The sequence below is a fragment of the Lygodium microphyllum genome, chromosome 9, assembly GCF_053477565.2.
Source record: "Lygodium microphyllum isolate KBCC chromosome 9, Lygodium_microphyllum_v1.1.10, whole genome shotgun sequence".
NCBI lineage: Eukaryota > Viridiplantae > Streptophyta > Polypodiopsida > Schizaeales > Lygodiaceae > Lygodium > Lygodium microphyllum.
The window spans coordinates 28,944,073-28,971,878 of record NC_141143.1 but is presented as its reverse complement, the minus strand read 5'-3'; the positions used below and the strand labels follow the sequence as shown (position 1 = coordinate 28,971,878).

General features: G+C 39.9%; 1 protein-coding gene across 2 annotated transcripts; it reads right to left on the bottom strand.

Annotated features, from left to right (window-relative positions):
* Positions 1-18,650: 18,650 nt before the first annotated feature.
* Positions 18,651-22,482, bottom strand: LOC148030902 (uncharacterized). Of its 2 annotated transcripts, XM_087685633.1 has the most exons (6): positions 22,122-22,482; positions 20,591-22,027; positions 20,036-20,269; positions 19,359-19,424; positions 19,189-19,254; positions 18,651-19,074 (listed from the first exon to the last, which is right to left on the bottom strand). In XM_087685633.1, exons 2-6 carry the CDS (start codon positions 21,791-21,793, stop codon positions 18,943-18,945), a joined length of 1,701 nt encoding a protein of 566 aa, XP_087541759.1. In that variant the 5' UTR covers positions 21,794-22,027; positions 22,122-22,482; the 3' UTR covers positions 18,651-18,942. The 2 variants fall into 2 exon arrangements, with proteins under 2 accessions (XP_087541759.1, XP_087541760.1); XM_087685634.1 differs by having other exon boundaries at positions 20,591-22,482.
* Between the last annotated feature and the right edge of the window lie 5,324 nt (positions 22,483-27,806).

Sequence of the window (27,806 nt, the reverse complement as noted above, 5' to 3'; positions counted from 1 at the left end):
CAGATCGACAGATGGAAGATGCTCAAAAGAGAGAAAAGAGGCAAGAGCCTAGAGAGAGAAAGCAGCCAGGGTTCAGATTGATGTCCGATATTGAGACATCTACAGACATGAAGAAAATCTTTAATGATAAGATACTTGGCAGTGAGGTGACTTTCACTATTTCTGAGATTTTGGGCATCTCAAAAAGAGAGTTTCAAGATCAGTTTCAGGAGGTTTTGAAGAGGAAAAGGCATGCATTGTCTACCACTGATACACAGGGAGTTTTGATTGGGGAGTTGGATGAGGATGAAGATGAGGTTATGGTTGATAATGCTTCTGTTTTTCCGCAGGTAGAGAAGAGGGTTCAGCCTATGCATTATGCTGAAATCGATGAGCCTGTCATGATACCGCGTAGTCACTTTTCGCGGAGCCATTGGGCTAGGGCAACTACAGAGACGATGGTAAAGATTGGAGAGAAACAGGTGCCTTATGTTGCATTGGTGGATCATGGTTCAGAGATTAATCTCATAGTTCGTGGAGTTTATGAGAGTAATAGATGGCCTATGGATGTAGAGCATGGGTGGCGTATGAGAGCCGCCAATAACACTGCAGGTGATTTGTATGCTGCATGTCCTAGTGTCAGGGTTTCTATTGGTGATGTAGAGGAGGATTTTCATTTCTTTGTGTAGGATTCATGCTCTTATCCTATAATTCTTGGACAGCCATTCATTACAGAGATGCGCATGGAAACAAAGGTCATGGATGATGGATCTGCTTATGCACGGATTCGCAGTAAAGATGGTATGAGAGCAGTTCAGTTTATGACTGTATGTGTGAACCATGTTAGAAACAGAGATACTCTCAGAGATGCACCTTTGCCCACTGTGAGGGATTCGGGTTTTCATTAGGTACCGCCGTTTCGCGAGACGACGGTGGTATAGAGGAGAGGAGATTGGAGTTCTCGCCTCCTGGCAGCAGTGTTTTCTCCTCCGGTTTTGTTGGGATTTCAGCAAACAGTTCGATGAGTTATCAGAAGACTTCTAGGTTGCCTAGAGCTGCCAGGCAATATATATGCAGGAAGGAGAAACATTTGAAAAATGTAGGAATTTTGGAGGATGATGAGTACATAGATGGGATGTATGACAGTGTGATTTGTGCAGATACGATGACAGAGATGGGAGATATGCTGAAAACTGATATGCTGAATTGTCACAGTAATGTATTAGTGTAGTCCCTGGATATGTTTCATGAAATTGCAGATTTTATGTCATAGATTGAGTCAAAGGCTGAGGTAACTCAGCAAAGAGTGTTGAGTGCTGAAGAAATTCAGCAAACAGAGTTTCCAGCTGGTTATGATCAGCTTTCAGAGAGACAGAGGGCTGAAAATTTTCAGCCAACAGAGTTTACTGCTGAAATATTTCAGTATTCAGAGTTTGGGGCTGTTTCTATGCAGTCCATAGAGCAGAGGGCTGAGAATATTCAGCCATTGGAGTGCAGAATTGCTGATTTACAGGAAGGTTTATGTAATACAGAAGAGCATAATGAAGCCAGGGTTGACACAAAATACAAAACTGTGGATAAGAAGGTGAAGCCGGTTGCTGTACCGCTTCCACCTGGCAGTGATCAGCAAATAGAGAGGGCTGCTAAACAGCAAATTTTGAGGAATCCAGAGCATATTGGTCATAAGTTTTCAGCAGAGACTCTTGCTGAATTGAAAATTGGAAATGGTGATTTCTTGCTACCCATAGAGAAGCAATGCTTTCAGGAGATACTTGAGCGTCATGGAAGGGGATTTGCTTTTTTCCCACATAAGATTGGATGTGTGAATCCTGATATTGTTGCTCCTATGGTCATTTTTACTATTCCTCATATCCCATGGAATCTCCAACCTATTCTAGTGCCTAAAGCACACTTGCCAAAGCTGATTGATTTATTGAATGAGAAAATCAGGATGGGAATCCTTGAGCCTTCATCTGCACCATACTCAAACAGGTGGTTTACAGTTCCAAAGAAGAATGACACTCTTCGATTTATTCAGGACATGCAGCCAGTGAACATAGTTACTATTAGGAATGTTGGTATAGGTCCAGTTGTGGATGAGTTTGCAGAGGCATTTGCTGGACATGCCATCTATTCTTTAGGTGATTTGTATTCAAGATATGATCAGTTTCAGCTGGCTTTGGAAAGCAGGGACATAACCACCATGAGAACTCCTATTGGGCTTGTCAGGATGTGTACCTTGCCTCAAGGTGCCACTAATTCTGTTACGCATATGATGAATGCCATGCATAAGGTCCTTCGTGATTACATACCTCAGCTTACTATGCCTTTCTTGGATGATGTGCCTATTAAGGGGTGTGCAGAAGGAGAGAAGAATGAGAGTCTAAATGAGCAGGGATGCATATACTTTGTGGCTGATCATATTTCAGCATGTGAGAAGATTTTGGCCAAGTTAGAAGAAGTGAACTTGACACTTTCAGGGCAAAAATCTGTTTTTGGAGTGAATGAGGTTGTCATTGTTGGGCATATGTGTGGATATTATGGCAGGAAACCCTCACCTGATAAGGTGAATGCTATAGGCAAGATTGCAGAGTATTGTTCTACTACTTCAGAGGTACGGAGATTCATTGGTGCTTGTGTGTTTTATATGATTTGGATACCTCATTTTGCACACATAGCAGATTGTTTGTATCAGCTGCTTCGAAAGGGGCAGAAATTTTATTGGGATGAGAGTCACACTAGAGCCATGCGGAAATTGAAGAAGTTATTGCAGAATGCTCCTACTCTCAGGAAAGCGGATTATAATTGTGAAAGGCCTATTGTATTGACAGTTGACACTAGTCCAATTGGCATAGGTTGGGCTGTGGGTCAAGATGATGCAGATGGAAATAGGTATGCTATTCGGTTTGGGACGAAAGTCCTAAACGAGAGACAGAGGAGATATCCGCAAATCAAGAGGGAGTTATTGGGGATCGTCACGGCTCTCAAATGTGACAAGGAGTACTTTATTGGAGCTTCAGTTGTGGTAGAGACAGATTGCTTACCATTGATTGGTATGATTACGAGTTGCTCTACTCCGGATATAGCCATGTTGAGATGGATTGCATACATTAAGTCATTAAATCCGGAATTTAAACACATAGTAGGGAAGGATAATCCAGTGGCAGATATGTTGTCTAGAGCCAGATATGATGATGAGGAGAGTCTACTTGCAGAAGAGGATGATGCAGAAATTTCAGCCACTATGGCTGATCATGTTTGTCATGTCTATGATATTGTGGCTTTCATAGAAGAACTCTATGTGGGAGATTGGTTGCAGATTGGCAGGTACCTTAGTATACTAAGAAAAATAGATGAATGGACAGATGAAGAGTTCAAGAAGATTAGAAGAAAAGCCTATGGTTATTTTCTCAAGGACGGATTTCTTTGGAAGCATCCGAAGAAAAGAGGTGGATTATCTTTGCGGGTTGTCTGCGATAGAGAGACACAGTTACAGGTGATGAGGGAGTTTCATGAGAGTCCTTGGGCTGGTCATAGAGGAGTGTGGGCTACTTATGAGAAAATCAAGGAGAAATATTGGTGGAAAGGCATGTATAGAGATGTTTCTCACATTGTTGAGACTTGTAGAGACTGCCAGATGTATTCAGTAATGCATCATCGAGATGAGCTTCATCCGGCCTATCCGGTATGCATTCATTATAAGTGGGTAGTTGATTTGGTTACCATGCCTATGGGTCTATGGCAGATGAGGTACATTGTTTTGGCTAGAGAGGATCTTACCAATCATGTTGAGGGCAGATCTTTGAGAACGAAGACCACTAGTGCAGTGTGTAAGTTCTTATTGGAGGAAATATTCTGCAGGTATGGTTGTGTGGGTAAGATCACTGTGGATCATGGTGAATTGGATGCAGATGAAGCTAGGGAGTTTTTCTCTCAGCTAGGAATCAAATTGGCTCTAACTACAGCATATAATCCAGAGGGAAATGGGAAGAGTGAAAGAGGGCATTCGCCGATAGTGAAAGTATTAGCCAAAGCATGCAGAGGATGGATTGGAGAATGGCCTAGACTTCTACCATTTGCTTTATGGGCAGATCATACGACTCATAGTGTTACCACTGGATATATGCCGACTGAGACTTGTGCTTTGACTTGGTCAGTTTTACCTTGGCAGGAGGATTTGATGAGAGAGGAACTCTTAGCTCTTCGGATTCGACAGTTGGAGAGGAGACCTGAGGATATTCAGCTAGCTATTGACAGGTTGAAGGTTGCTAGACTAAGAAATAAGGACAGGTTTGACAACAGGCATCGCTTGCGGCCAAGAGCAATAGAAGAGGGAGATTAGGTATTGGTGTTTGATAGCAGCCTTGAAAATCAGCATATTGCACTTCGGAAGATGGTGAAAAGATGGTTTGGGCCGTACATAGTCAGACATGTCTTTGATAATGCAACATATGAGCTGACAGAATTGGATGGGACAGTGCTTAGAGTGCCTATTGCTGGAAAAAGAATAAAGATTTTCAAGAAAAGGGATGATGAGAGTTATGCATTGGAAGAATTTTCAAGAGAAGAGCAACGAGAAGAAACTCCAATGGAAGAAACAGATGATATGACAGATAATCTTGTTGATCTACCGGAAATGCATAACGAAGAGATTGATCTGTTTGTGGAACTTGATGATAATGATCATGGGTAGTTGGCCCATCCGGAGGATGCGCAGGATTAGAGGGGGTGGATGTCGTATTGCTGCGCATTCAAGGTGTGTAAACCACCCAAAAGTCGTGTGTGTGATTTGATACTTTGTACATATTTAGTTGTTATGTTTGCTCTTTCATTCTATGCCGAAGACGGAGAAGAATAAGGAATTTTGGTAGATTGGTGACTCGAGATGCAATCTCATGGACCACTTTGATTGTGACCAAGGGTTCGCTTGAAAGCCTGTGGCAGCATAGGAGCATTTCCAATGGGCCAAGAGATACATGCTGAGATCATCCTAAGGGCCTAGAAAGAGACTCTGTTGTTGGTGACATGCTCGTGGACATGTATGGAAAATGTGGTTTTATCAAGGAAGGACGAGAAGCGTTTGAGAAATTGACTGTCCATGATGTTATATCGTGAACAATAATGCTAGATGCCTATGTTCATAATCGTGAAGGTGATATGGGTATGTGATGCTATGAGGAGATGCAATATCAAGGGGTGCATGCCAATTCTATTACATATGTTATTTGCTTGAAAGCTTGTGCAACCATAAAGGCGTATCTACAAATGCTACAACATTTGTTCTTTGCTTGAAGGCTTGTAGGAACACTTACTCTGAACAAACTTACAGTTGTCAGAAACTTGATTGAGGTCTTCATCAAAGGAAATGACAAAGATATGGTTGTGCCAAAGAGGCCCACGAAAGGAACAAATTTAGAGATGGTTATTTTCAGGAGCCGCTTTACTGGAGGGGCAGAAAAGCTAATCTGGGAGAAACGGGCATTCTGGGAGCTACAAGATAGAAAAATAAAAGAGTTTTTTTGGAATCGGAATGGGGGGGAAAAGAGGATACTCTGTGGCTAAACAGAGGAGGGCTCGAAAGGAGACGACTACTAGAACAGAAGAAAGATAGGCAACTGCTGCGGAAACAGGGGAGAACTGGGAATGAAGGAAAAGAGGATGCAGCAGCAATGTCGATGAATGACAGACCCAACAACGTTTGACTGATTGGCAGAAGAGATGAAAGACTGATTTTTTTTTTTGTGAAGACGAAGTGGAGTGCTAAGCGATTGATAGTAATAGTAACAAAGCTGACGACGAAGGACTTATAATCAAGGGTGATGTACTGCTTGTCTAGCTCAACTATCACAGAGAGGAAGTTTGAAAGGAGACCGCTACTGTGGCAGAGGAGAACGATGATAGTGACGTAGAAGAATCTCTGAAGACGAAGCAACAACAGAATTTGTAGCAGGAACGTGTAGAAGGGAGCCGAAGATGAGCTCAGACGTCGGAGGGAAAGAACAAGACGGCTGCAGTAAAGTTGATGCCGAAGTCTGAGATTGTGGTGAAGAGAATTCGAGACGAAGGGAAGGCCACTGGTTTTCTGGGGGACGGAAATCCTTCGACAGGAGAAGCTGGGGGGAATGAGGATGCTGTGGTGGAAGAGAATTAGAGAGGAAGAAGAGCCGCTGGGACATGGAAAATTCTCTGACACGGGCGGCTGCGGCAGATTCTGACACACACAAGCGTTTCGACCCGACCCACCTCACAGAATTGCTGTTATTTATCATCGCTATGGCTCGCTGTCGGTAATGGAGACCACCTTGTTTCATCCTCCAAAAGGACCATTAAGCCACGTTGTGAGGGCCTCCCAATCATGATTTTGCTTGCAATTTCTGCCCAAGTTTTGGAAAACTATGTATTGCTCTTAGCCAGAGTTCTGGCTGAGCTTGTACGTGAGGCCCTTTCCCATTGCGGGTACGGCAGCTAATCCTGAGGCGGCTTCGTGCAGAGTCAGGTCATCCATATTGATAGGGGGGGACTTGATAGCACCCTGTATTTATTAAATTTTCAACACTGATGTACAATGTATGGCTCATGTGTAAAACATGCAAGGTTTGATGTAAGATAAATGTGGTTTTGGTTAGCCATGTCCACAACTGACACAGAGAAGAGTTCAGGAAACTGTCTCTGAGAATGATGACTTGAATTCCCTCATACCTTGTCTCTTTATGATCTTCAATTACAAGACAATTTCTGTTTGAAAATTGAACCACCAAAACCTACATATTACCTGTTTGGAGTAATTGTAATGATGCTGAAAATGGTATTCCTGTTATATATATGTTCTGCAGAAAAAGCGTATGCCAAGCACAAAAGGAATTTGATGGTAAAACAATGTTTGAACCCTTGCAGTAGCTGTTGGATACATGCATCTTTGATATATTGAAGGTCAATTTATGGGCTTCATATTCCTCGTTTCATTTATGAGAAAAGGGAGATTTTGAAACTTATGTTCATAGCTTGATTATTCATCTATAAGGTATTGAATAGCTGAGAATCTTTGATAGCAGCACTGGGACATGGATTATGACCTTTAATAGCTGAAAGAACTGAAAGGCAACAGATGATAATCCAGGAACCGTAAACCGTCTCAATATTAGTAAAAAGTCATCATGATGGAACTTGAATCAGAAAATTATCCATCGATGAAGACCATACTCTTGGAAATTTTCTTTGAAATGTATAGATGATCTATGCATTCCAGAGGCTGTTTGGATTTCTTCATCTTGAATCTTGAAACTCTTATTGACAGAAATAAAACAAAGTCCTGACATTATTTTCTCAACTTGTTTATTCATCTGTTCGATCTTTTATCCTAAAATTTTTCAAGGTCTTTTGAAGACGCAACTTTGCTTTCACAAACCCTTTGACATCGGTCTTGCTATGGATGGCATGAACCCATTCGGTCTTTGCTCAACTTCTTACAGTGTGTGGCCTATAGTCCTTGTTAACTACAATATCCCACCATGGCTTTCTACAAAGAAATGACACTTGGTCCTTAGCTTGCTCGTTCATGGCCACTACAAAGTTAAGAATATGGACATCTATCTCCATCCATTAGTCAATGAGCTTAATATTTTGTGAAAGGAGGGGGTCATCGTGGAAGATATGAGCAAGCGCGATCATCGAGGGTCTGCCAATATATGAGCTATTCTCATGTGGACCATGCATGAATTTCCGTGATTTGGGGAGTACTCAAGTAAGTAGGCTTCCATTCTCGTTGGTAATATCTATCATAGCTGATTCAAGTTTGTATTCATAGGATAGAGGTGTTGGGACAGGTCTGGTTACCTCTCATGTTATCATGCATATCCATTGTATGGGCCACAATTAGACTCCCAAAGGTCACGAACCATGAAGAAGATGGTATATCAAGGACACAGTGCTTTCTTGTCATAGAGGGCCATGAGCTGAGAGAAGGTTTTCTTGGATGACCTTCAGCACAAATGAATGCCCAAAGCTGGTACAAGTTGAAAATGGTCCACACAGAGTCGCACCCAAATGGAATGCGATGGTTCTCAGCTTTGTATAAGTTGTCATACTGGACCCACTTACAAATCAACCACTTGTTGGATACCATGTATATTTTCAAAAAAGTGGGCAATTTACTATGGAACCACATCACATGAAAGAGAGACATTGCAGGGGCACGAATGGATTGAGGGAGGTAGGCAAGATGGAGGCGCTTTGGCCGTAGATGCGAGTGTTGATGGTCGCTTGCAACTACCTCGCACTCCTTGGGTTTTGTCCACTAAAGAAGAGCACTTTGTGAAGCAAATAAGTTAGGTCTATCCGCACTCTGACATGTATGACGTGTTCTCTCAGATCTGCTTTTTCTAAAAACATCCAATTATCACGGCTAAAATCCCATGATTGGCATAAGATATGTCAGGTTTGTACTACGAATGGATTGTAAGTGACCTATGTATTTTGCTATTTGGAGTGTAGTTGTTGTTCATAATGCTTCTTCATTTGTGGCAGTTTGTACTACTGATCAGGATCGTAGGACACCTTACTCTAGAAATATGCGGCGTGATTTACAAGTTGTCAAATTTAGTGCAACGGATCTCACAGAAGGAGATCAAGTCATTCTCTATTAAATCCACAAGGTGCGGAGCAGTGGAGACGATCTGTCTCTTTGAGAAGCACCTGCCCATTAGCATGCTTACAATACAAATCCACCTGTTGGTGCATCTTGTAGACAAAGTGGAGATTGCTGGACCTGTCCATATGCGATGGATATTCTTCTTGGAGCGCTTCATGAAAATCCTAAAAAGCTTTGTGGGACAACAAGCTCGGCTAGAAGGTAGCATGGCTGAAGGTTGGTTGGTGTATGAGGCGTTAGTGCATATTTCATAGTGGCTACCAACGTGGATTCAGACAATAGTATGCTATGGTTGCTGAAGGTCGATGCTAGACTGACCGAAGATGTGATGGTTGGAAATGGGGTAGAAAAACAATGGATATTGCAATGGAGGAGAAAGTGAATTGTTTCTGTATGTTGTACCATTCCTCCATGGAGACATGGCTTGCTGTGTACGAGCAAGTCAGTAAAGATCGGGAAGAAGTGCAATTTGAATTTCGATGTAGTACACACTGACCAATTTGATATTCCCAAGGTATGGAGGAGATGTCGCGGTTTAAGTCAATGTGATGGTTACGTAGAGCTTTGATTGTAGCCTCTTGTGAAGGGGTGGAGGTCTCAACTAATAAGGAGTGGGAATTCTCGAGGGGATGTAGTCTAAAGGTAACCATATGTTTTATAAGCTGTCGTATCTAGATTTTATATGTGACAACTAATTAATCATTTCAATATACAATACAAAATATACAGTGCGGCATGGTTGCAGGGACGACATTTCTGCGTGGAGTGTATCGAAAAAATGCACTCTGTAATGGATTGTGGTCTCATGGCAAAGTTCAAGCAAGAGAGCCGATGGTGAGCCACAGATCCAAAGACTATTATAGATGAGATGGAGTATTTTGGGAACTTGCAAAGTATGATCATGGTGGATTATCGTAGCTTCTCCATGATCCTATTCGATGTGCAGTGGTTCAAAGTGGTACTATAAGGAGCCAGGGAAACTGTTCGAGAAGGCCCATCTGGATTTCTCAAAATAGATTCCCAAAAAAGATGGAGGATTTGCATGACACATTTGTATTGCCGGCCCATTGTGAACAATGTATGAACTCATATTTTTTTAAAATTTATTACGACATGGTATATGTTACAAATATTAAATCTCTCTTGTATGTGATTTTGAACAGGTAATTTTCTATCAAAACCCTGATAACCTCGATGGTGGTATGTTGTACCTTCAGCTTCCCAAAGTGCAAGAGTATATAATGAAAGCAATATTCCCAACATAGATGAGGACAACATGCAGATAGAGGGTTCGATATTGCAAGGGGTGGAGGCCGCCCAAAGCTTGGAGCATGTAGAGGAGGAAGAATCGGATAACAATGATGGAAAGACAGGAGGCCAATAATTCTTTGAGAATGAGGTGGAATCATCCTTTTGTGGTGACCTTTCTATTAACCTTGCAATGTACGCAGAGTTATGTTAGAACAGACATGGGACTATAGGCTACGTCATACTTGGGGCATCCATCTACTCAATTCATTGATGAATTGCTTATAAGGGTACTCTAGGATATGCATTTTAAGTAAGATCATGTTTTAAAGAGTTATATTACCGTGCTTTGCTTGAATCTTTATATTGATTATGCTAACATTAATGTTTATTTATGTAGGTGACATTTGTGGATATTTGGACAGCATGATGAGTCAAGGGATGAGTGAGGAGGAGCTACATGATAACTTCACATATATGTCTCCAGATCAGATGGCTCCATTCAGAGCACCAAGAGCTGTCTCGGACACCATCAGGCCATTTCGTTAGATCTACTTAGGCACGCTCTAATGCTTCGATTTCCAGTAGACGAGGTTGATGCTCCAAAATTGGGCTGGATGGAGGGAGTGATTCTAAGGGATGTTGTGGAGATGTGGATGCGGTGAGCTCGCATTTCTCACTCGAGATACAGGTGCTACTCCTTGCTCTCGTACAGGTTCAAGAGAGGGTGGCTCAAGTGGTTGTTGTGGAGGTACCAACGTAGTGTCTTCGTCTTGTCATTCTGCTGGAGTTGTGTTACCTGTGGGATTTGTCACACCTGTGGGAATGTCTACTCCAGTCACTCCACCTTTTGCTCAGACATCTGTAGGTGGCACCCCTATGGGTGCTACTCTGAGAGATACCACCCCCGTGGGTACATCAGATGTACATGGGTCTCTTGGATATGCCCAAGAGCGTGGTCATAGGTGGGAGAGGACACATCTTAGACATACCCTAGAGGGATATGGATACCTTGTAGATGATAGGACATGAGCCATGATGCCAGGAGGTATATTCCACAGTGAATTCCGTGAGATCACGGTGGATTTTGTGAGGTTTTTATTCCATGGTGGATTCAAGGAGTTCTTTCGATGGATTCCATAAAACTATATTTATTTGTCGGGACTTGTACACAAGGTGGATTTCTTATGTGAGAAGTTAACGGGGACACCTGTTCTTTTTGTCGAACGTCAGATTAATTTAATATGCACATGGGTGATTTCAAAACAAGTGATTTCGTAAAATACATATTTAAATTAATGGACATTTATGATTTTAGAGTGCACTCGTATTAAATTAAGGTTATGATAGAGTTACAACCTATTTATTTATTTGAAGAGTGCTAGGTGTTCACTTTTGTGGGTTTTATCTTATTATTTTCTAACAATTGTGAATGCTTCAGTTGATGTGTAGAGTAAGCAGTTGTGGCATTGGGAACCATCGAGCGATGACGTTTGTTCAAATTACCCAGAAGAATTATCATTTTTGATGGGTGCGCGCCTTATCATTAAAGGTGTGGCATTAGGTGTGCTTATTTATTAAAGAATTTGACAAACATTTATTATTTTTTATACGTGTAGGCATTTGGTTTAAATATTTCATTATTGGACATTGTATTTGGACATATCCTTACTTTTTGGATGGTCAAATACTTTATTCTTTATTTGGGCAGACGCAAACACAAAAGCTAAAAGCATGTTAATTGTAAATTGGGTTATTTTTTAGCTTGGATACTAATAAATTTATAAATACATGCCTTATGAAGCGCTTACACAAGGTGCAAGGGGAGATTGTACCCAATTTGTCTTTTTGTCTCATGTCATGTAAATCTTTCTTCTTGATTTATGAGCTTTTGTAGAGTTGTTTGTTCTTGGGGACCTTTCGGAGTTCACTATGCCTGCATACAACATCGGATTTGCGCATCAGTGGTATTAGAGCAAAGCTGAGATTAAGGGCTTCCAATTGCTTACCATCTCATGCGAATGCAAAGCTCTTGGAATGAACATGCTCTATAGACTATCTCGTGATAAACCATTAATACCAACGTGTTCCTGGCAGTGAAGAATCCCCTACTGTGCTGTTAGATTGCGAAGGACCACTTCTAGGAAGTGAAGGACCACATCCAAGCTCCTTTGCAAGTCGTCTTGTTGGCAGAAAAGTGGTTAATCAAGTTGAAGATTAGAAAGCTTAATAAGCCTAAAAAGAAGCTTAAGCTCCAAAAATCCAATGACTGTGGCAATAGGATGTACTCAGCGCCGTCGATGTCGTCAAACAGTTGTCGTCGACCTTGCGCATTGCCAAAATACCTATTGAATATTTTTCTTTAAAATCTTAAAGCTAATATTTACTAAAGATTAAAGATTTCAAGCTTGAATCTCTTAGTGAGTGTTCACATCAAACTCTTCCCGAACCACTCCTGAAAACTTCAACAAGCCTTTGTTCACACTTGCAATTTGACAGCGTCGATTTCTAGCAAGCAGACTGTCACACGCATATAATACGAAAGAGTATTCACTTGGAAAAAGAAGAAGTAAGATCGCAAAAGCTATTTAAAAAAAAGCAAGTCTTATAAACCCAAATTTGAGCTACTCTCATCCCTCTAATGAGATTTCAAGTGTGTGAGGTTGTTTGAGATTTTGTAGGATGTCTAATCAGAACATAGAATATTTTATGGCCGAAGATGATTTATTGGAACCGACCATGGAGCAAAAATTGGACCTAATTATGGTGCAACTTCAAGAAGAGCGAAGAGCAGGTCAAAATTTACAAGCATAACTTGCTACACTTCAATGAGGGAGTGCAACCCGAAGATGTTATTCAATGTATGATTGATGCGACACTCGATGCATAGTCTCTCAAGAAAGAAGCCAAGATAAATAAAATAAATTTCAAATTCTGTACTTTTAGTGAACTACGTGACGGAAAAACTGGTCTCACTTTTATCAGTTAGTTTGATGACTATTTCCATGAAGAGTAGTATGCTGAAAAAGATAAAGTCAAATGCGTCACTAACCATTTAGTAGATAGAGCATCATTATGGTGGACTATTGTCTGTAAGAGTATTGATTGTTTAACTACTTGGGAGGCCTTTCATAAGAAAATTTTGTAGATTTTTCTTCCACCGTAATCCCATGAAAAAGCAATCAAACAGTGGGATCTTATGCAACAAAGAGATCATGAATCCATTCCGCAATACACTGAGCGTGTCTGGAGTTCCTTACTACAACTTTGAATTCTTGAAGATGTTCTTGAGGAAATCCAGAAGCACAAATATATATTCGGTTTGCTTAGTTACTTCTATGTGGTAGCTAGTGAGATCAATATTTTACCTCCAGAGCACATACATGTACTTCTCTGTCTGGTCTATTTACTTGTCTTTGAACTGAATAATGCAAGGTATTTGTAGAAGCATAAACCCATAACTATAATACAGAACAGTCCAGAACTTGTTACTGTGTGGGAAATTGGACAATGTGTGTGGAAATATGTCCATGGGATTTTATTCACTGAAGATCTTGAAACTGCTATCTACAGCATAATCATTCATAAGAGTTAATGATGTTGCAAACTTATTGGGTATAACAGAGGAAGATGCCATCCCATGCTCTACTCAGGAGGGATGGATTTTGGATCATGCTGATATTGTATGAGCTCTGTTTTGAGCTCTTGTGGAGTGGAAAAGCTTGAATTGCTTAATCAGAAAGTTCTGAATGTTGCTGTTATACAATTACCCTTTTATGCAACCATTATTGGCTGATTGTCAGGCTTGCTGAAGAATAAAGACCTTTTTGTGGAAAGACACGAAAGGCCTTGGTCCAAAAAGTAAAACAGAGTTGACATCATTTTCTCAACTTGATTATTTGCTTGATTGATCTTCTATCCTAAAATTAGTCAGGATTCTCTGTGGTTGTGACATTGCTTTCACAAACCCTTCGACAGCGCATGATGCTGAAGACAAAATTCGTGGACGAGAAAAGTGACCACAACAATTTCCAACTAATGGTAACTTTGGTACAAAGCAATTTAATTCTAACTTTCGAAGATTCAATCAAAATTTCTTTATTCATTCTTCTTTTCGTAAACCCTAGACTCAACCCCCTGCTTTGCCATCAAACACAAATTCAAAGCCTAAGCCATCTCTCTAGCCAAATCCCAACATACCCAAATTTCCAGCCCTTACCAATAATGTTTCCAAAGCAAAGCCTATAATTTGCTACAAGTGTCAACAACCTGGACACTTAGCAGTGAATTGTCAATCCAAGAAGCCAACTGTTCAAATTAATTACTTGGGAGCAAGTGAAGATGAAGATCATGAAGATATGACAGACTTCATTGAAGATGATGATGATATCGGTGATGCTTCATATACTTTACTAGGTATGCCAAATCCTCATTCATTATTAATGATGAAATATTTTGTGCATGGTCAAGAAAAGATTGTTTTGTATAATGATGGGAGCATACATGATTTTATTTCTGTAAAATTGGTAAAAGAATTGAATTTACCTATTTTTCCAACTCATTATCTTATAAAGGTTGCATTCTTGGGCACTGGATAGTTCGTGATTTAGAAATTAAAATTGGTGATTATATTGAGCGCACAAATTTCTTGGTTGTGCCTTTGTAAGCTAGTGACATTATTTTAGGAATGCCTTGGCATCACAAATATAATCCCGACATAGATTATTCCACACATTGCATGAAAATTCATATTAATGAGAAAAGATAGTAAATCATACTTAGTATGGGTGAATAAAATTGAAGCTAAGGAAAATCAGATGCATCCTAGGCATGCACAATTTCTTTCATAATTTCAAGATTGTTTTGTTGCTAATTCACCCCCTAGTTTACCACCAACACATCTTGAAGACCATAAAATAGATTTAGTCCTTGGTTCTCAATCACCATGTAAAGCACCTTATAGACACAATCAGATTAAATAGAAAGAAATCCAAGTACAAGTTGAAGAACTGTTAACCCGAGGACTCATTAGGCCCAGTAGTTCTTCTTTTGGTACACTTGTCTTGTTAGTCAAGAAGAAAAATAGTACCTATAGGATGTGCATTGACTATCGTGCCCTAAAATAAGATCATTGTTAAGAATAGATATCCAATCCCTAGGGTAGATGACTTCATGGATAAAATACAAGGAGCCACTATTTTAAGTAATATAAATCTCAAATCTGGATATCATCAAGCACGATTGGATACACCTAACATTTTCAAGACCACATTTAGAACTCAGTTTGGTCATTATGAATTCCTTGTTATGCATTTCGGTTTGGCCAATGCACCAGCTATATTTAGTCGTATGATGGATCGAATGTTTTTAAAGCATCAGAACTGTGTAATTGTTTTCTTTGATGATATATTGGTTTTCAGTAAGAATGAGAATGAGCATTATACACATCTATATTTGGTTTTCAAATTGTTAAAAGAGAATCAATTATATGCTAAACTTGACAAAAGTAAAATTTTCCAAATCCAAATTGAATACTTAGGTCCCATTTTTTCTTCTAATGGTATTCGTGTTGATCCTAAAAAGATGGAAGCAATTTTGAATTAGCCAATCCCTAAAAATATGCACGAGTTACGTTCTTTCTTAGGTCTTGCCAACTTTTATAGAAAATTTATGAGAAATTTTTCATTACTTGCATTGCCTTTAACGAAATTGTTAAAGAAAGGTGTTGTGTATCATTGGTTTGATGATCAGCAAAAGTCTTTTGATTTACTGAAACATGCTTTAACACATGCACGTACTTTGCAATTACCTGATTTTAATCGACCATTCTTTCTAGTAGTCATTGATACTAGCATATCAGGAATAGGCGTTGTTCTTATGCAAGATTCACATCCCATAGCTTTTTCTAGTTGCAGACTTAAACCCTTTGAATTGAAGTTTTCTACCTATGATAAGGAATTTTTAGTTGTAGTTCAAGCCTTACGTCAATGGAAACACTATTTAATAGGATCCGAATTTATGATCAAAACTGACCAACAAAGTATCAAGCATCTCCTTAGTGAGCCACAAATTTTTGACCATCATATCAAATGGGTTACTTTCATTCAAAGTTTTTATCCACTTATCCAATATCAACCCGGAAGAGAGAATGTTGTTGTCGATACATTGAGTAGAAGACTAAGTATCTATAATATTTATGTTCTATATTTTGATTCCCTTATTCCTATGAACAATAACTATAACCATGACCCTAGTTTTCAAGCTGATTGGAATACATTATTTGCTAATAACTAGATTACAATTGATTCATTGTCTTATTCTGATGGATTTATGTTTTATGAGAAAAGAGTGTGTGCCACTGTTCCATTTAGATCATTTGTGTTGCATAAAATTCATTGTCACCCATATCAAGGCCGTAGAGATATTATTTCCACTTTAAGAACATTGCTTGAAGATTTTTACTAGCCACAAATGGAATTTGATGTTTCTAACTTTGTTTCTAAGTGTTTAATTTGTCAACGAGTCAAGCGACACCATGGTAAGTAATATGGTTTGTTAATGCCTTTACCAATTCTTGAATGACCATGGAAACATATTTCAATGGATTTTATAACTGGTTTGTCTAACACACAAGCTAATTATGATATGATTTGGACTATAGTAGATCGATTTAGCAAACAAGCATATTTTCTACCATGCAAGAAAACTTTACCTGCATCTCAAGTTGCACAATTGTTTTTGAAGACTGTTTTCACTAACCATGATTTGCCAAAAGTTATTATTTTTTATCGTGATTCTAGATTTTGTAATACTTTTTGGACTACTTTGTTTGCTAATTTAAGTACTAAGATTGATTTTACATTTGCATTTCATCCTAAAACCAATGGGCAAACAGAAGCTACTAAGAGTACAATTCTAGATCTTTTGCATGCATACACAATTTCAAAACCACAAACATGGGATACACAATTGCATCTACTTTAATTTGCATACAATAATACACCACACACAGCTACACAGAAATCACATTTTGAAATCATTTATGGACATAGATTTCCTACACCCATTACATCATTGTCCAACAAAGTTAAAGCTGCTGATGATTTTGCCAATACGCATGCTATTATTTTTGCTGAAGTCAAATACATGATTGCAAAAGCCCACCAATCATACACTTAAATACATGCCTTATGAAGCGCTCACACAAGGCATGGGGGGAGATTGTACCCAATTTTTCTTTTTGTCTCATATCGTGCAAATCTTTCTTCTTGCTCTATGAGCTTTTGTAGAGTTCTTTGTTCTTGGGGACCTTTCGGAGTTCACTACGCACGCATACGACATCCAATTTGCGCACTAAGCCATCATCATGAATGATGAGGGGAGGAGGGTGATGACTCGTATGAGAGAGTTGTGCCAACAAGTTACAAGTTTTTCAGCACATCTTGGATCATTGAAAGAACAGACCAAATTAGGTGAGCAAGAACTACATAGTTGCATCTTTGCATGAGGAGTTTCCAGTACCCACTGCAACAGATAGGTTTTCCATAGGCTGGATGATGAAGTGCATGCGTGTGTACATGTCACATAGACGATAGGACACACACAAGGCACTTACGAGTGGGGCTTGAAAGCCAAAGTGACTAGGCATAGATGATTGGCGCTGACTCAGGGAGGAGGCTATAGATTCTCCAGGACGTTGGAGAGAGTAGTGCGAGATAGCGAGGGCATGACTAGAGGCATGCGTGGTTCATCATCTTGGGAGTGGTGGCCACAGGACTTATCTGGAGATCTTTGTAAGTTTTTCTTTTGTTATTCTCCCTTATTTTTTTGCAATATTTCTTGTACTTACAATCGTGTTTCTAACAGTTGTATTTTGTTTTCTTTGAAACACTCCATTATAAACCGCGATCCCACCGGCCTAGAGACTTGATATGCAGAGAGACATGGTCTCACTGCATTGATCAATAGATTATATGCACATGGCGGCTCAGTAAATCACTCATCTTTCTTGTCCGTAGTTACTAATTTTAATTAAAATGCATTATTGTATGGTGGACTGATGTGTAGTTGTTTCTTTTTTTTTTCAGAGTCCGTTCGATGCTCCTTTGCGGCGGGATGAGCTTTCAGATGGGGAGAATTTATAGCTCATGCTTGGATCCGTGGAGTGCACATCCGTTTCTTTTTTGGTCTTGTGATTTATGTAGGCATTTTCTATGCACTATGTTATTACCATCCTTTATATCTTGCCATGATTCCACAAGCATTTTCATTAAGCGATCTTGTAAAATTTTAATGTATCAGTCTAGTTGTGGTTTCAAGTACACTTTGCCTTCATTTTGATGAGCATTGTACGCTTTACTATAACCCTTTTATTATATGGCCCAAATACAGCACAGGGCAAACAAATTTTTTTTCTTTGTAACCACCACTATTAGGGTCGTAAAATTACCTGTATGCATCGCTATTATTGTTATAGTTTGCATCATAAAATGTCACTATTGGAGTCGCTATTTGCATCACATTTATGATGCAAATAGTGACGCCGATATTGAAGTTCTATGGTGTTGCCAATACCGACGTGTTTAGCGACGATGGGGGTAATTTTTTGGGTGAACATTTTCGTCGCGTTGAATGTTGGTATGAGGCCTGTATCTTGTAGTGTATGCAAGTGTTCACATGAAGCAATCTTGCAATGCATAGGGTTAGTGGATAACTAGAGAGAGAGAGAGAGAGAGAGAGAGAGAGAGAGAGAGAGAGAGATTTGCAAGAACATTTTGTACTCCTTAACATATTACAATATCGTTGTATACACCTCAAGAGTTATCCCTCAAACTTGAAGCTGTAAAGATCCTCCTAAGTCTCCCTTCAATTTGGAAGGGTGAACAAAGTTTACCTAAGCAGGGAGTGCCCTTAGTATAACTATAACACGTGACTAATGGGTGTAGTTTTGGCTATGCTAATTTGTTGGATCTTTCTTCAAATTTGAGGGATGCTCAATGATTTGATGAGTACATCGTTAGCTAGGGAGTTTTAGAATAGTTGGTAGTTTAAGTTTTACTCGGACTTACCTATGGATCTATCAAGATGTTACATGATCCTAAAGGGGAAGAATCTTCCTCATTAGTGTTTTTCTCAAATAAGACCTTGCTAGCATCAGCCAATTGTTGTGCATTGTGCCAATATTCATCATTTGTAAGGACCTGCATACTCAACATTGAACAAGATTAATGTTAAAGGAAAATGCATTCAATCACGTAGGGCATGTCTCTATGATGTGTCAAACAAAATTGCAGATGAAGAAGTAAGAAGCCTACCTTAAGTTGAAGTTGCAAGAACTTAACATAGTTTATGGCTTTCTCAAGCATGGTAACTAGATCCATCTAATATAAGGATCAAAAATACACTTCAACACGTGTGAAAAGAAGAAAATAAAGATGTTTTTAAAACCTATAATCGTTATAAAAGATATTGCATGCAGCATCACCTTAGAACCGTTTGGAACTAGCTCTTGAAGAGCTTTGAGACGTGTATTGATTCTCTCACGACGTTGCTGCAGAAATAAAAGTAAGGTGCTAGGTCAACATTGTGTCTTTTTTAGTTCGTCACTAGACAACATAACGACTTTTATCACTTGCATGCACAAGGTTAGGCAAATCTTGGGTCTAGCCTTGTTATGAACTATGTGAAAAATTTGAAGCCAATAAAAAAAGCTAGTGCCACATTGATTAGTGAGGTGATTAAGGTGTTGACAACCCATGCTTAGTAAACATTTGAACCTAGGAACACAAGAAGTTCCAGACGAATTCCTACTATTATTTACACATTGTGGATTATGACAAGCTTATCATGAGCTTCTCCTCGAGATGCACCACATACTTGGCTAGGTGTGGTTGGGGCCAAGGGGCTAGGGGCGAGGTGAGGAGAAGCACACATACCTTGCTAGGTATGGTAGGGGCTACGGACCCCCCTTGGTCCCAACCACACCTAGCTAGGTCTATGGTCCCTCCGTCGTACGAGTTCATGATGAACATTCGGGAAAATCCAAGGGAAAAGAGCCCCTTTTTCCACATGGAAAAAACCTTCTTGTGGAAGCACGGCTTCATGTGGATAAATTGTTTAGGAGTACAGTCTAGAAGAGGGATGAAGTTGATGATCACATACCCGGGCTGCAATGCTCTGGGGATCATTGGCGCTGCCTTGGCGGGCACGAGGCTTGAGGTTTGTGTTGAGGGCCGGCCCCAGAGGGTGGCGAGAGGACCTCTTGGAGCGAGATGGTGGATGATGGGGATTAGCGGCTGGGCCAGCAGCGCCACCACCACCTAATTGATGATTAACGCTAGGGTTATTACCATTGTTGATATTGAAGCTGTTCCCTGAATTCCATGCTTGCCCGGCCTGCATTTTCATGACAATCCAGCTGTTCATACTATTGCTCTCAGTTAGCTTTTGAAAACCTAATAGGTCTACCACTCGTGCGTCATTTACAGGAATTAGAGCAAGCTAAGCCATATGAGAGGCTTGCTTTCTTAACTGACGTAAAAAGCTAGAATGCGGTAGCTCACTCTTAATACCATCTTTTTCTGATTCCAGTATATATATCACGCACGTTAGGTGCAGGTTGCATGCTAGGGTGTAATATCCTACCCTCATTACTCATCTTTTCAGCTTCAATTTTAGAATCTGCTAGGGTAGGTATCATGTGAGTGGGATACTTACCACGTGAGCCCTCTTAGATGATGTTGTCAGTGATGGCATACGTTTCCTTGTATTGGCCGGTTGTGCAGGCTGATCCTCAAAGCATATATCATCTACGACAGTTATATCTGGCGCCTGTCCAAAGCATATAGTAGAGCTTCTGCCTGAAGTATTAAAACCAGCTGGATACAAGCTTGTGGTACTAAGAACAGTACTGGAATGATGATCCAGAGCAACGTTATGGCCCTTGACACCCAATTGTTGAATAGATGCGGGGTCAACTTTATCTGTCCATGCCGCCACTGTAGCGTCTATTCTGGTAGGTCCTTGGTTGACTACATGTAGGTTGTAGCCCTCATGTAGCGTTGCGGCTCCGCTCTTTCGGCTTCCACCCAAGCTCGTTTCACCGATCTTTGTTCCATCTCTCTCACTACTACTTGCACTGCCAGTATGACCTCCGTGGTTGTACTGATGCGGCTGCATATTCACAGCATGGACTTTCTGGCCCATCCCCTGATTGATCATTACCCCATTCCCTGCAACCTGATAATCATCACTGCTCGAGTACGCATGATCTGCTGCACAGGCCATGCTACTAATCAAAGCAAGCTCACTCATGTAGTTAATAGGGACAGCTGCAGATTGGGGCTCAAAATGACTGGAGTTTCTTTCCAACAGTAAGTCCCTGAAGCTTTCTGGCAGAGTACCAGAGGCATTCATATCATGCTTGAAGGAGTTGCTGTGGGTGGGACTGTACTCACTGAATTGTTTATCCGCTACCTGATCATCGGCCAGGTGCATGTCCATCTTATAAGGCGAGCTTTCTTGTTGTAGCATATTGGATCCATGCATCAACATGGAGTCAGGATATGGTGAGTGATTCAATGGCTTCTTGAGAGCTTGATTGAGAGTATGATCAGCAAAGGCAGGAGTGTAAGCAGAAGCATATAGAGCTCTATTCACCCATAGGGCTGATAGAAGTGATGGATCCAACTTTAATCCCCCATTTGCAAAGGCTTGACTGGATAAAGATGTGATTTCCTGCATACTTGCCACTCTATCTGTGGAAAGGGTATGCATGCCATTATGAGCTTGCCTAGGTTGGAAATACTCAGGGGTGCCAGTTGGTCTTGACAGAAACATGCTTTGCTGCTGGTGATCCATCACTGGGAGAGTTTGTTCATTTACTGCACTTTGTTGATAGAATTTGGAGGAAAGAGCCATGTTGGCCCTTGGGCTGAACCAAATCAGCCATGAGGGGTGTTTTGAATTTGGTACATGCAGCAGTATATTTCAGCTTGTCAAATATTTCCATACCTTCCCCTCTCTATATATATCATCATCTGAGTAACTCCCACTTGATCAAGCATACTGCAAACTGAAGATAGAATGAGCTCATTGTCTTCTTATGTATATTGGTCAGCTGGACATGAAGGTGGAACTGGATCTAGAACTGATCTGAGCAGAAAATCAAAACGAACTGATGGTAACTAAGACGTAAGAAAGATAAACTGATATCTCAGAGCTCTTGAGACAAACAGAGAGAAAATACCTGGGCAAGAGATCATATGACCTTAAATACTTGAGACAATAAAATATCTGAATAGAAGGTTTGACTGCGAGATATGACAGGTTGCAGTAAGCAATCTGGCACTGACCAGAGTGATGGAACAGCTTAAAGGAAGAAGAAGAAGAAGAAGAGAAAGGTTGTACAGTTACAGGTATATTGTGATAAAGATATAAGTGGAAGCCTTGGGATTGTAGCTATGGCGTTGATGTACTACACCTGCATGCAACGTCCTAAAAGATGTCTACCCTCTCTACTACCAAAGCCATCCTTTCCTCCTCAAATATAATGCTTTTATTGAGCACTTCAGTCTGCCTCAACCTTGAACCGACTCAGCTTGACAGAGGGCCATGTCACAGTGTAAAGGAGGCTCTGCCCACCTTGAGCAGTGCTTAATATTGACTCTTGATGCCATTTTAAATTCTCCCAAAAGGTGCTTTAATGCGGATCCCTAGGACTGCATTTGTCAAAACTGCATGTGTGATAAAGTCCATGCCAGGTATTTTGAAAATGATACGAGGGTGAACGTCGTCGCTGATTATAAAGTAGAATTATAGTTAAACTTGATATAAGAAGGCCCTTCAAGAATCCTAGGGCCTTTACAATTGTTTAGTTCTATACAACATATCCTCCATTAAGCTTTCATAATCAACCGAGTTTAGCAACCTATAACACATATGTTATCGATCTTATATTGTCATCCAAATGCCATGTCATTATACCCCTATACTAGGGCTTTGATTTGCTTGAGCCTAATTATTACATCTGGGGTTCCATGTCACATGGATTACTTTGATTTTGTCAATCCTAATTCTAGATGTCCTCTCTAATGTCTCAAGGATAACCTTTGATGTGACTTCAACATATGCAAAACCCTCAAAGTCAAGTATTGGGCTATCATTTTGTTTGGTAGCTCTAAGATGCAAGGTTCTTATAAAATATTGGTCCTTCACTCCATCCTTGCTGTAATTTGTGTCATAGAGGATAGCCAAGCTTCTGTTGTGACCTCTATAGTAGAGCACTATACAAAAAGAGTTATGTTATTAGCTATGTAGAATAGAGAAGATTCAAGATGAAAATCCAACCATAATAGTAGTTATGCATTGTGTCACACATGTTTTTACATTATATACATGCATATCACTTCTATGCTTATAAATTTGTGACTTCTTACCTTGACTTAAGTGAATCAAGAGAATAAGATTATTGATTTGTAAGCAAGGTGCCTAGCTGATACATATTACAACTTATAATTGATAATATAGGTTGGCTTTATGAATCCATCTATATGCACTCTAGCTCCATTTGTTTTAGTTGTACCAAGGTTAGACATAACCAATTTCCGTACTACAAACTTTCGGTGCACTTCAACTCCAATCCAATTGATCACCTTTATGGTTTGAAGGTGGCTTACAATAAGGAGTCATCATTTGTGTTAAAGGAAACTTATGTGTAGACTCAACATACATTAATATTAGTCTAGTTTTAAAAGTATAGCTAGCATGTTGGTAATGTTCAAGTCTTTCAAAAACATCATATGAATGATAGTTCTTGTTAGGTCTATTCCTTTTCTCTTATTCCATTTACAAGCTTTGATATGTATGCATATTTTGAAAATGACACTTCTCAAAGCTAGGTTGAATCTATAAGTTGAGTCTTGAATAGTCTCTTTAGTAATGAATGAACAATCTTGTAAAGAAATCTCAATCTTCATAGCCTTAACCATGTAAAAGTGAAACTTTTTTCTTTGAGAAAATTTTACTTGGTTGACGCTTTCATGTAGGGATCGATTCCCATCATAGATGAAAAGACTGTCCACCACAAAGTCTTAAGGTTTCACCCTTCAAAGTTGAGCATTGGGTGTTGCTAGTTTTAGGGAATCAATGGAGAAAAGTGACATTGGAAGGGGCCAAAGTCAAGATGTTTATTGGGGGATACAACTATGAAGTATTGGAATGCTATCCATTCCAACGTAAGTGATGTGATTTTGTTAGTTGACATTGAAAGCTTGAGAGCTTGCATAACCAAAGCACATATGTAGACGTAAACTTGTGCTTTCTTTCAAAACTTCCTACAAAAATCAACAAAATTTTCTTCTCAAATATTTCATATAAGTTTATAAGATGATGTGTAAGCACTGTATATCTATATGTATGTATACATCGGCTATCTTTTGCACATGCACACGCACACACACACACACACACACACACACACACACACACACACACACACACATGTATAAACACAAAAATAGGTTATGTACTTATGCATGAATGCATGCAAAGTTGTGGTGTCACAGTTGTTAGTGGTCTTATTAATAATGTAAAATGAAAATTTAATAACTTGATGATGTGCTTAATCAAGTGTGTCTATGCTTGCCAAGTTATAGATGTTGTAGCATTAATTTCTAGTGATAGGAAGAAGATGGGGTGAGTTGTCTACACTTGCGTATGCACACGATGGCTTGTGCATGTTCTTTTGGTTAATGGATGTTTTGTAGGTTATTGCATTTGCTCTAGTAATATGTATCTTAAACACACATACATAGATATGCGCACACATAGGTATACACAAACATACAGATGTATCCACATATAAAGACAATAAGTAATTGTTGTGGAGGAAGATAGCAAGTGAAGGCCGTAGTTGAGTGGGAGAGTAGTATTATGTATGTGCTCTGTTAATGGAAAATGTCTTTTGGAGGAGATGCAAACATTGTCAACCTTGACAATTTGCAAGTTCTTTTATGTTATGAAAGTTTTTCAGCCATATAATTATAACTAAAATGACCTTAGATCTTAATGTGAACAAATCTTCTCTATGGGGTTACCAACGTTTTTGTCAAATTGAACAATCCAATAGACGCCAAAACCTCGGTTTTTCATGTACACCTTGATATGTGTGGTGATAATAAGATAAGGGGGAGGGATTAAAGAATGAGGTGGTGCATGGGAAGTGGGGTGTGAGTGAAACACGTGGACCGAGGGTGACGGGGAAAGAAAGCGGGGCTGAGTCGGATCCCGAGGGAGGAGGAAGGGGGGAACGCCCCCCACATGCAGAGGCAGCGCCGTGGGAGGAAGAGAAAGCCGTCGCACGTGAAAAAAAAAAAGGGACAGAGGCAAATATCAATGGAATGGCCAACTTCTTAATCGCAAAGGTTTAATCTCTCCATTATTTGGGTTAGAGAGAGAGACACAGAGACACAGAGAGAGAGAGAGAGAGAGAGAGAGAGAGAGAATATCAGCACCATAAGCTGAGAGAGACAGCCATCACGCTACGCAAGTGATTGAAGCGCACGAGAGGGCGGGAGCTATGACGCAGCTCACGGGATAAGCATAAGGACACACACCCTCTCTCTCTCTCTCTCTCTCGCCAGATATCTCTCCAACCTCGTTGCAGCATCTTCCTCAAAAACCACCACCTTTACAAGACTCCACACGCTGAATTTGGCATCTTTCTTGAATACCGCCACCCTTACTACCCTCCATCACTAAACGTTCTTCCATCTGATCCCCTCCCAACATTACCCGCCCTAAATTTTTGAACTCAGTAGGGATCAAGGGGTTACGGTTAATATACAAATCGCACGGATCTATTTGTTACTAATTCTTAGGGACATGTTCCTAGTTTAAGCGATTTCTTGAGTTTTAACCTTCGTCCACCCACATGCAATCGCTATTCCATGCACGCAGATTAGACCACTTGATTTCACGCATCAACACTAGAAAATATTTCAAATAATTGTGTTATGACGCTCTAGTGGAAAGCCATGCCCTGCATGATGATGCTATCATGTTTTGTTATTGTTGAGGACAGCAAAACGCTTAAGTAGGACGACAACTAAGCATGGTGCCACAACTCAAGCAAGGAACAAGTAGGCAACTACCCATGTGTGCAAGCCGACCCTGCGCATGCCTACATGTAGGGGAAAAGGGAAGAAAAAGACCAATGGAGGGAGAGGGCAACAATAGAGGTAGAGGACACTGAGCCCAATGTTAGAGAACCAATGAAGATCATGACATGGATGCAAAGTCATATCTCTGTCACACCAAAGGAAAATCTATGAATTTGGAAGCTATGGCTAAAGCGTTGGTCACAAACATGCAAAAAGTCAATGACACAAGGAAGCAAGTGCCACCTTATTGGTCAAGGTTTTCTATGTAAGTTTTTATGACCTTGCTGTTACTGGGTTCTTTCGTACTTTATGAGGCATGTGCCCTCAAATGATCAAAATAGTAGGATCTTCAACTCAACCTATCAAGCACATTCTCACTGCACTACTTCAAAGGCATCATTAAAGGGCTTTACTTGGTGTTATTAGGAGAAAAACAAGAGAGAAGTTGGTTGCTCTCATGTTTGGAGGGCTATCATGGAAACTTTCTTTATTGCCTACCATGGTCAACCACTTTCTATGTCGAGGAAGTTCTACTATCAAAGCGTCTTTTGTGGGTTTCATTCCCAAACTTGCATTTAGTGTTGTAAACAAAAGTCATAAGCATTACATCAACACTTTTCTCCATTACCGTAACAAAAAATGTAAACATAGAGGTTACATCCTCTAGGATCAATGGGTTGATCCCCTTAATGTGCTAGAGTTGCGTGATAATAGGATATTCAACGTGGTATATAAAGTCTAATTTTTGCAATTCTCAAATGCATGCTAATACTACCATGAAATAGGCCATTTTTCTCATGCATGTCCAAAGAAAATGTATAAAAAGGAAAAGCATAGGGAAGATAAGTCTTGAGAAGCAACTATTGTACGAGGAGAATTACAAGCATCAAAACTTTACAAGGATAAGGTGGAGGTCCAAGACCTGGCAAGTAAGGCATTTGATAAACTTTAAAGTAGTGTATATAATGCATTGGAGAATAAAGCCAACTAAAGATTAAAACTAGAGAAGGAAGGCTTTAAAATATTGAGAGAACAATGACCAAAAGGAAAACAAAGACAATGGGAGTAAGGAGAATAAGGATCCAAAATCAATCAAGGCGAAGACTTCCATTAAAAAGTTGGCTCAAAGGATGAAATGATATACTAACCTATATGGCCCTTCAGATGATCCTAACCCTAATATTTCAAAAAATATATTTGATGGATGGACCTACTAGAAGATTACTTGTTGAGATAACCGGTAGTGGCTAAAGGCCAAGCCGGCACCCCTTGAACTAATACACACTAAAAAGTCACATATAAGTGAAGATAATGAAGAATAATGCTAACTGAGTACCCACACACTCTCTCTCTCTGTCTCATCCTCTTGCCTTCTTTGCATTAACTCTACATTTCATCATCACTTTCTTTGAACTAGTCTCATAGCTATATTTGTGGGGAGCTCATGGTTAGAGTGAGGGGCACCAGTAGTCTAGCTTTGTCACAGTGATATTCATGCTTGATGCCTGCATTTACTAATGGAACAAATCTTACTAACGAGCTCTTTATTTAAATCAAACATGTATTCCAATTAAGGGATCTATAGAGCTCATTTTGGGGGCTTTCATAGTAGCTCAATTTGAAAGCATTTGGATAGTGAATAGTGACTCCATGATCATATTTGACATACAATGGTTAAAGTGGTGTTGGAAGGAACTAGGATAATCATTCGACGAGGTCCATTTGGATCTCTGAAAATAGATTGCGAGAAAAGATGGATGGATCTACACGAT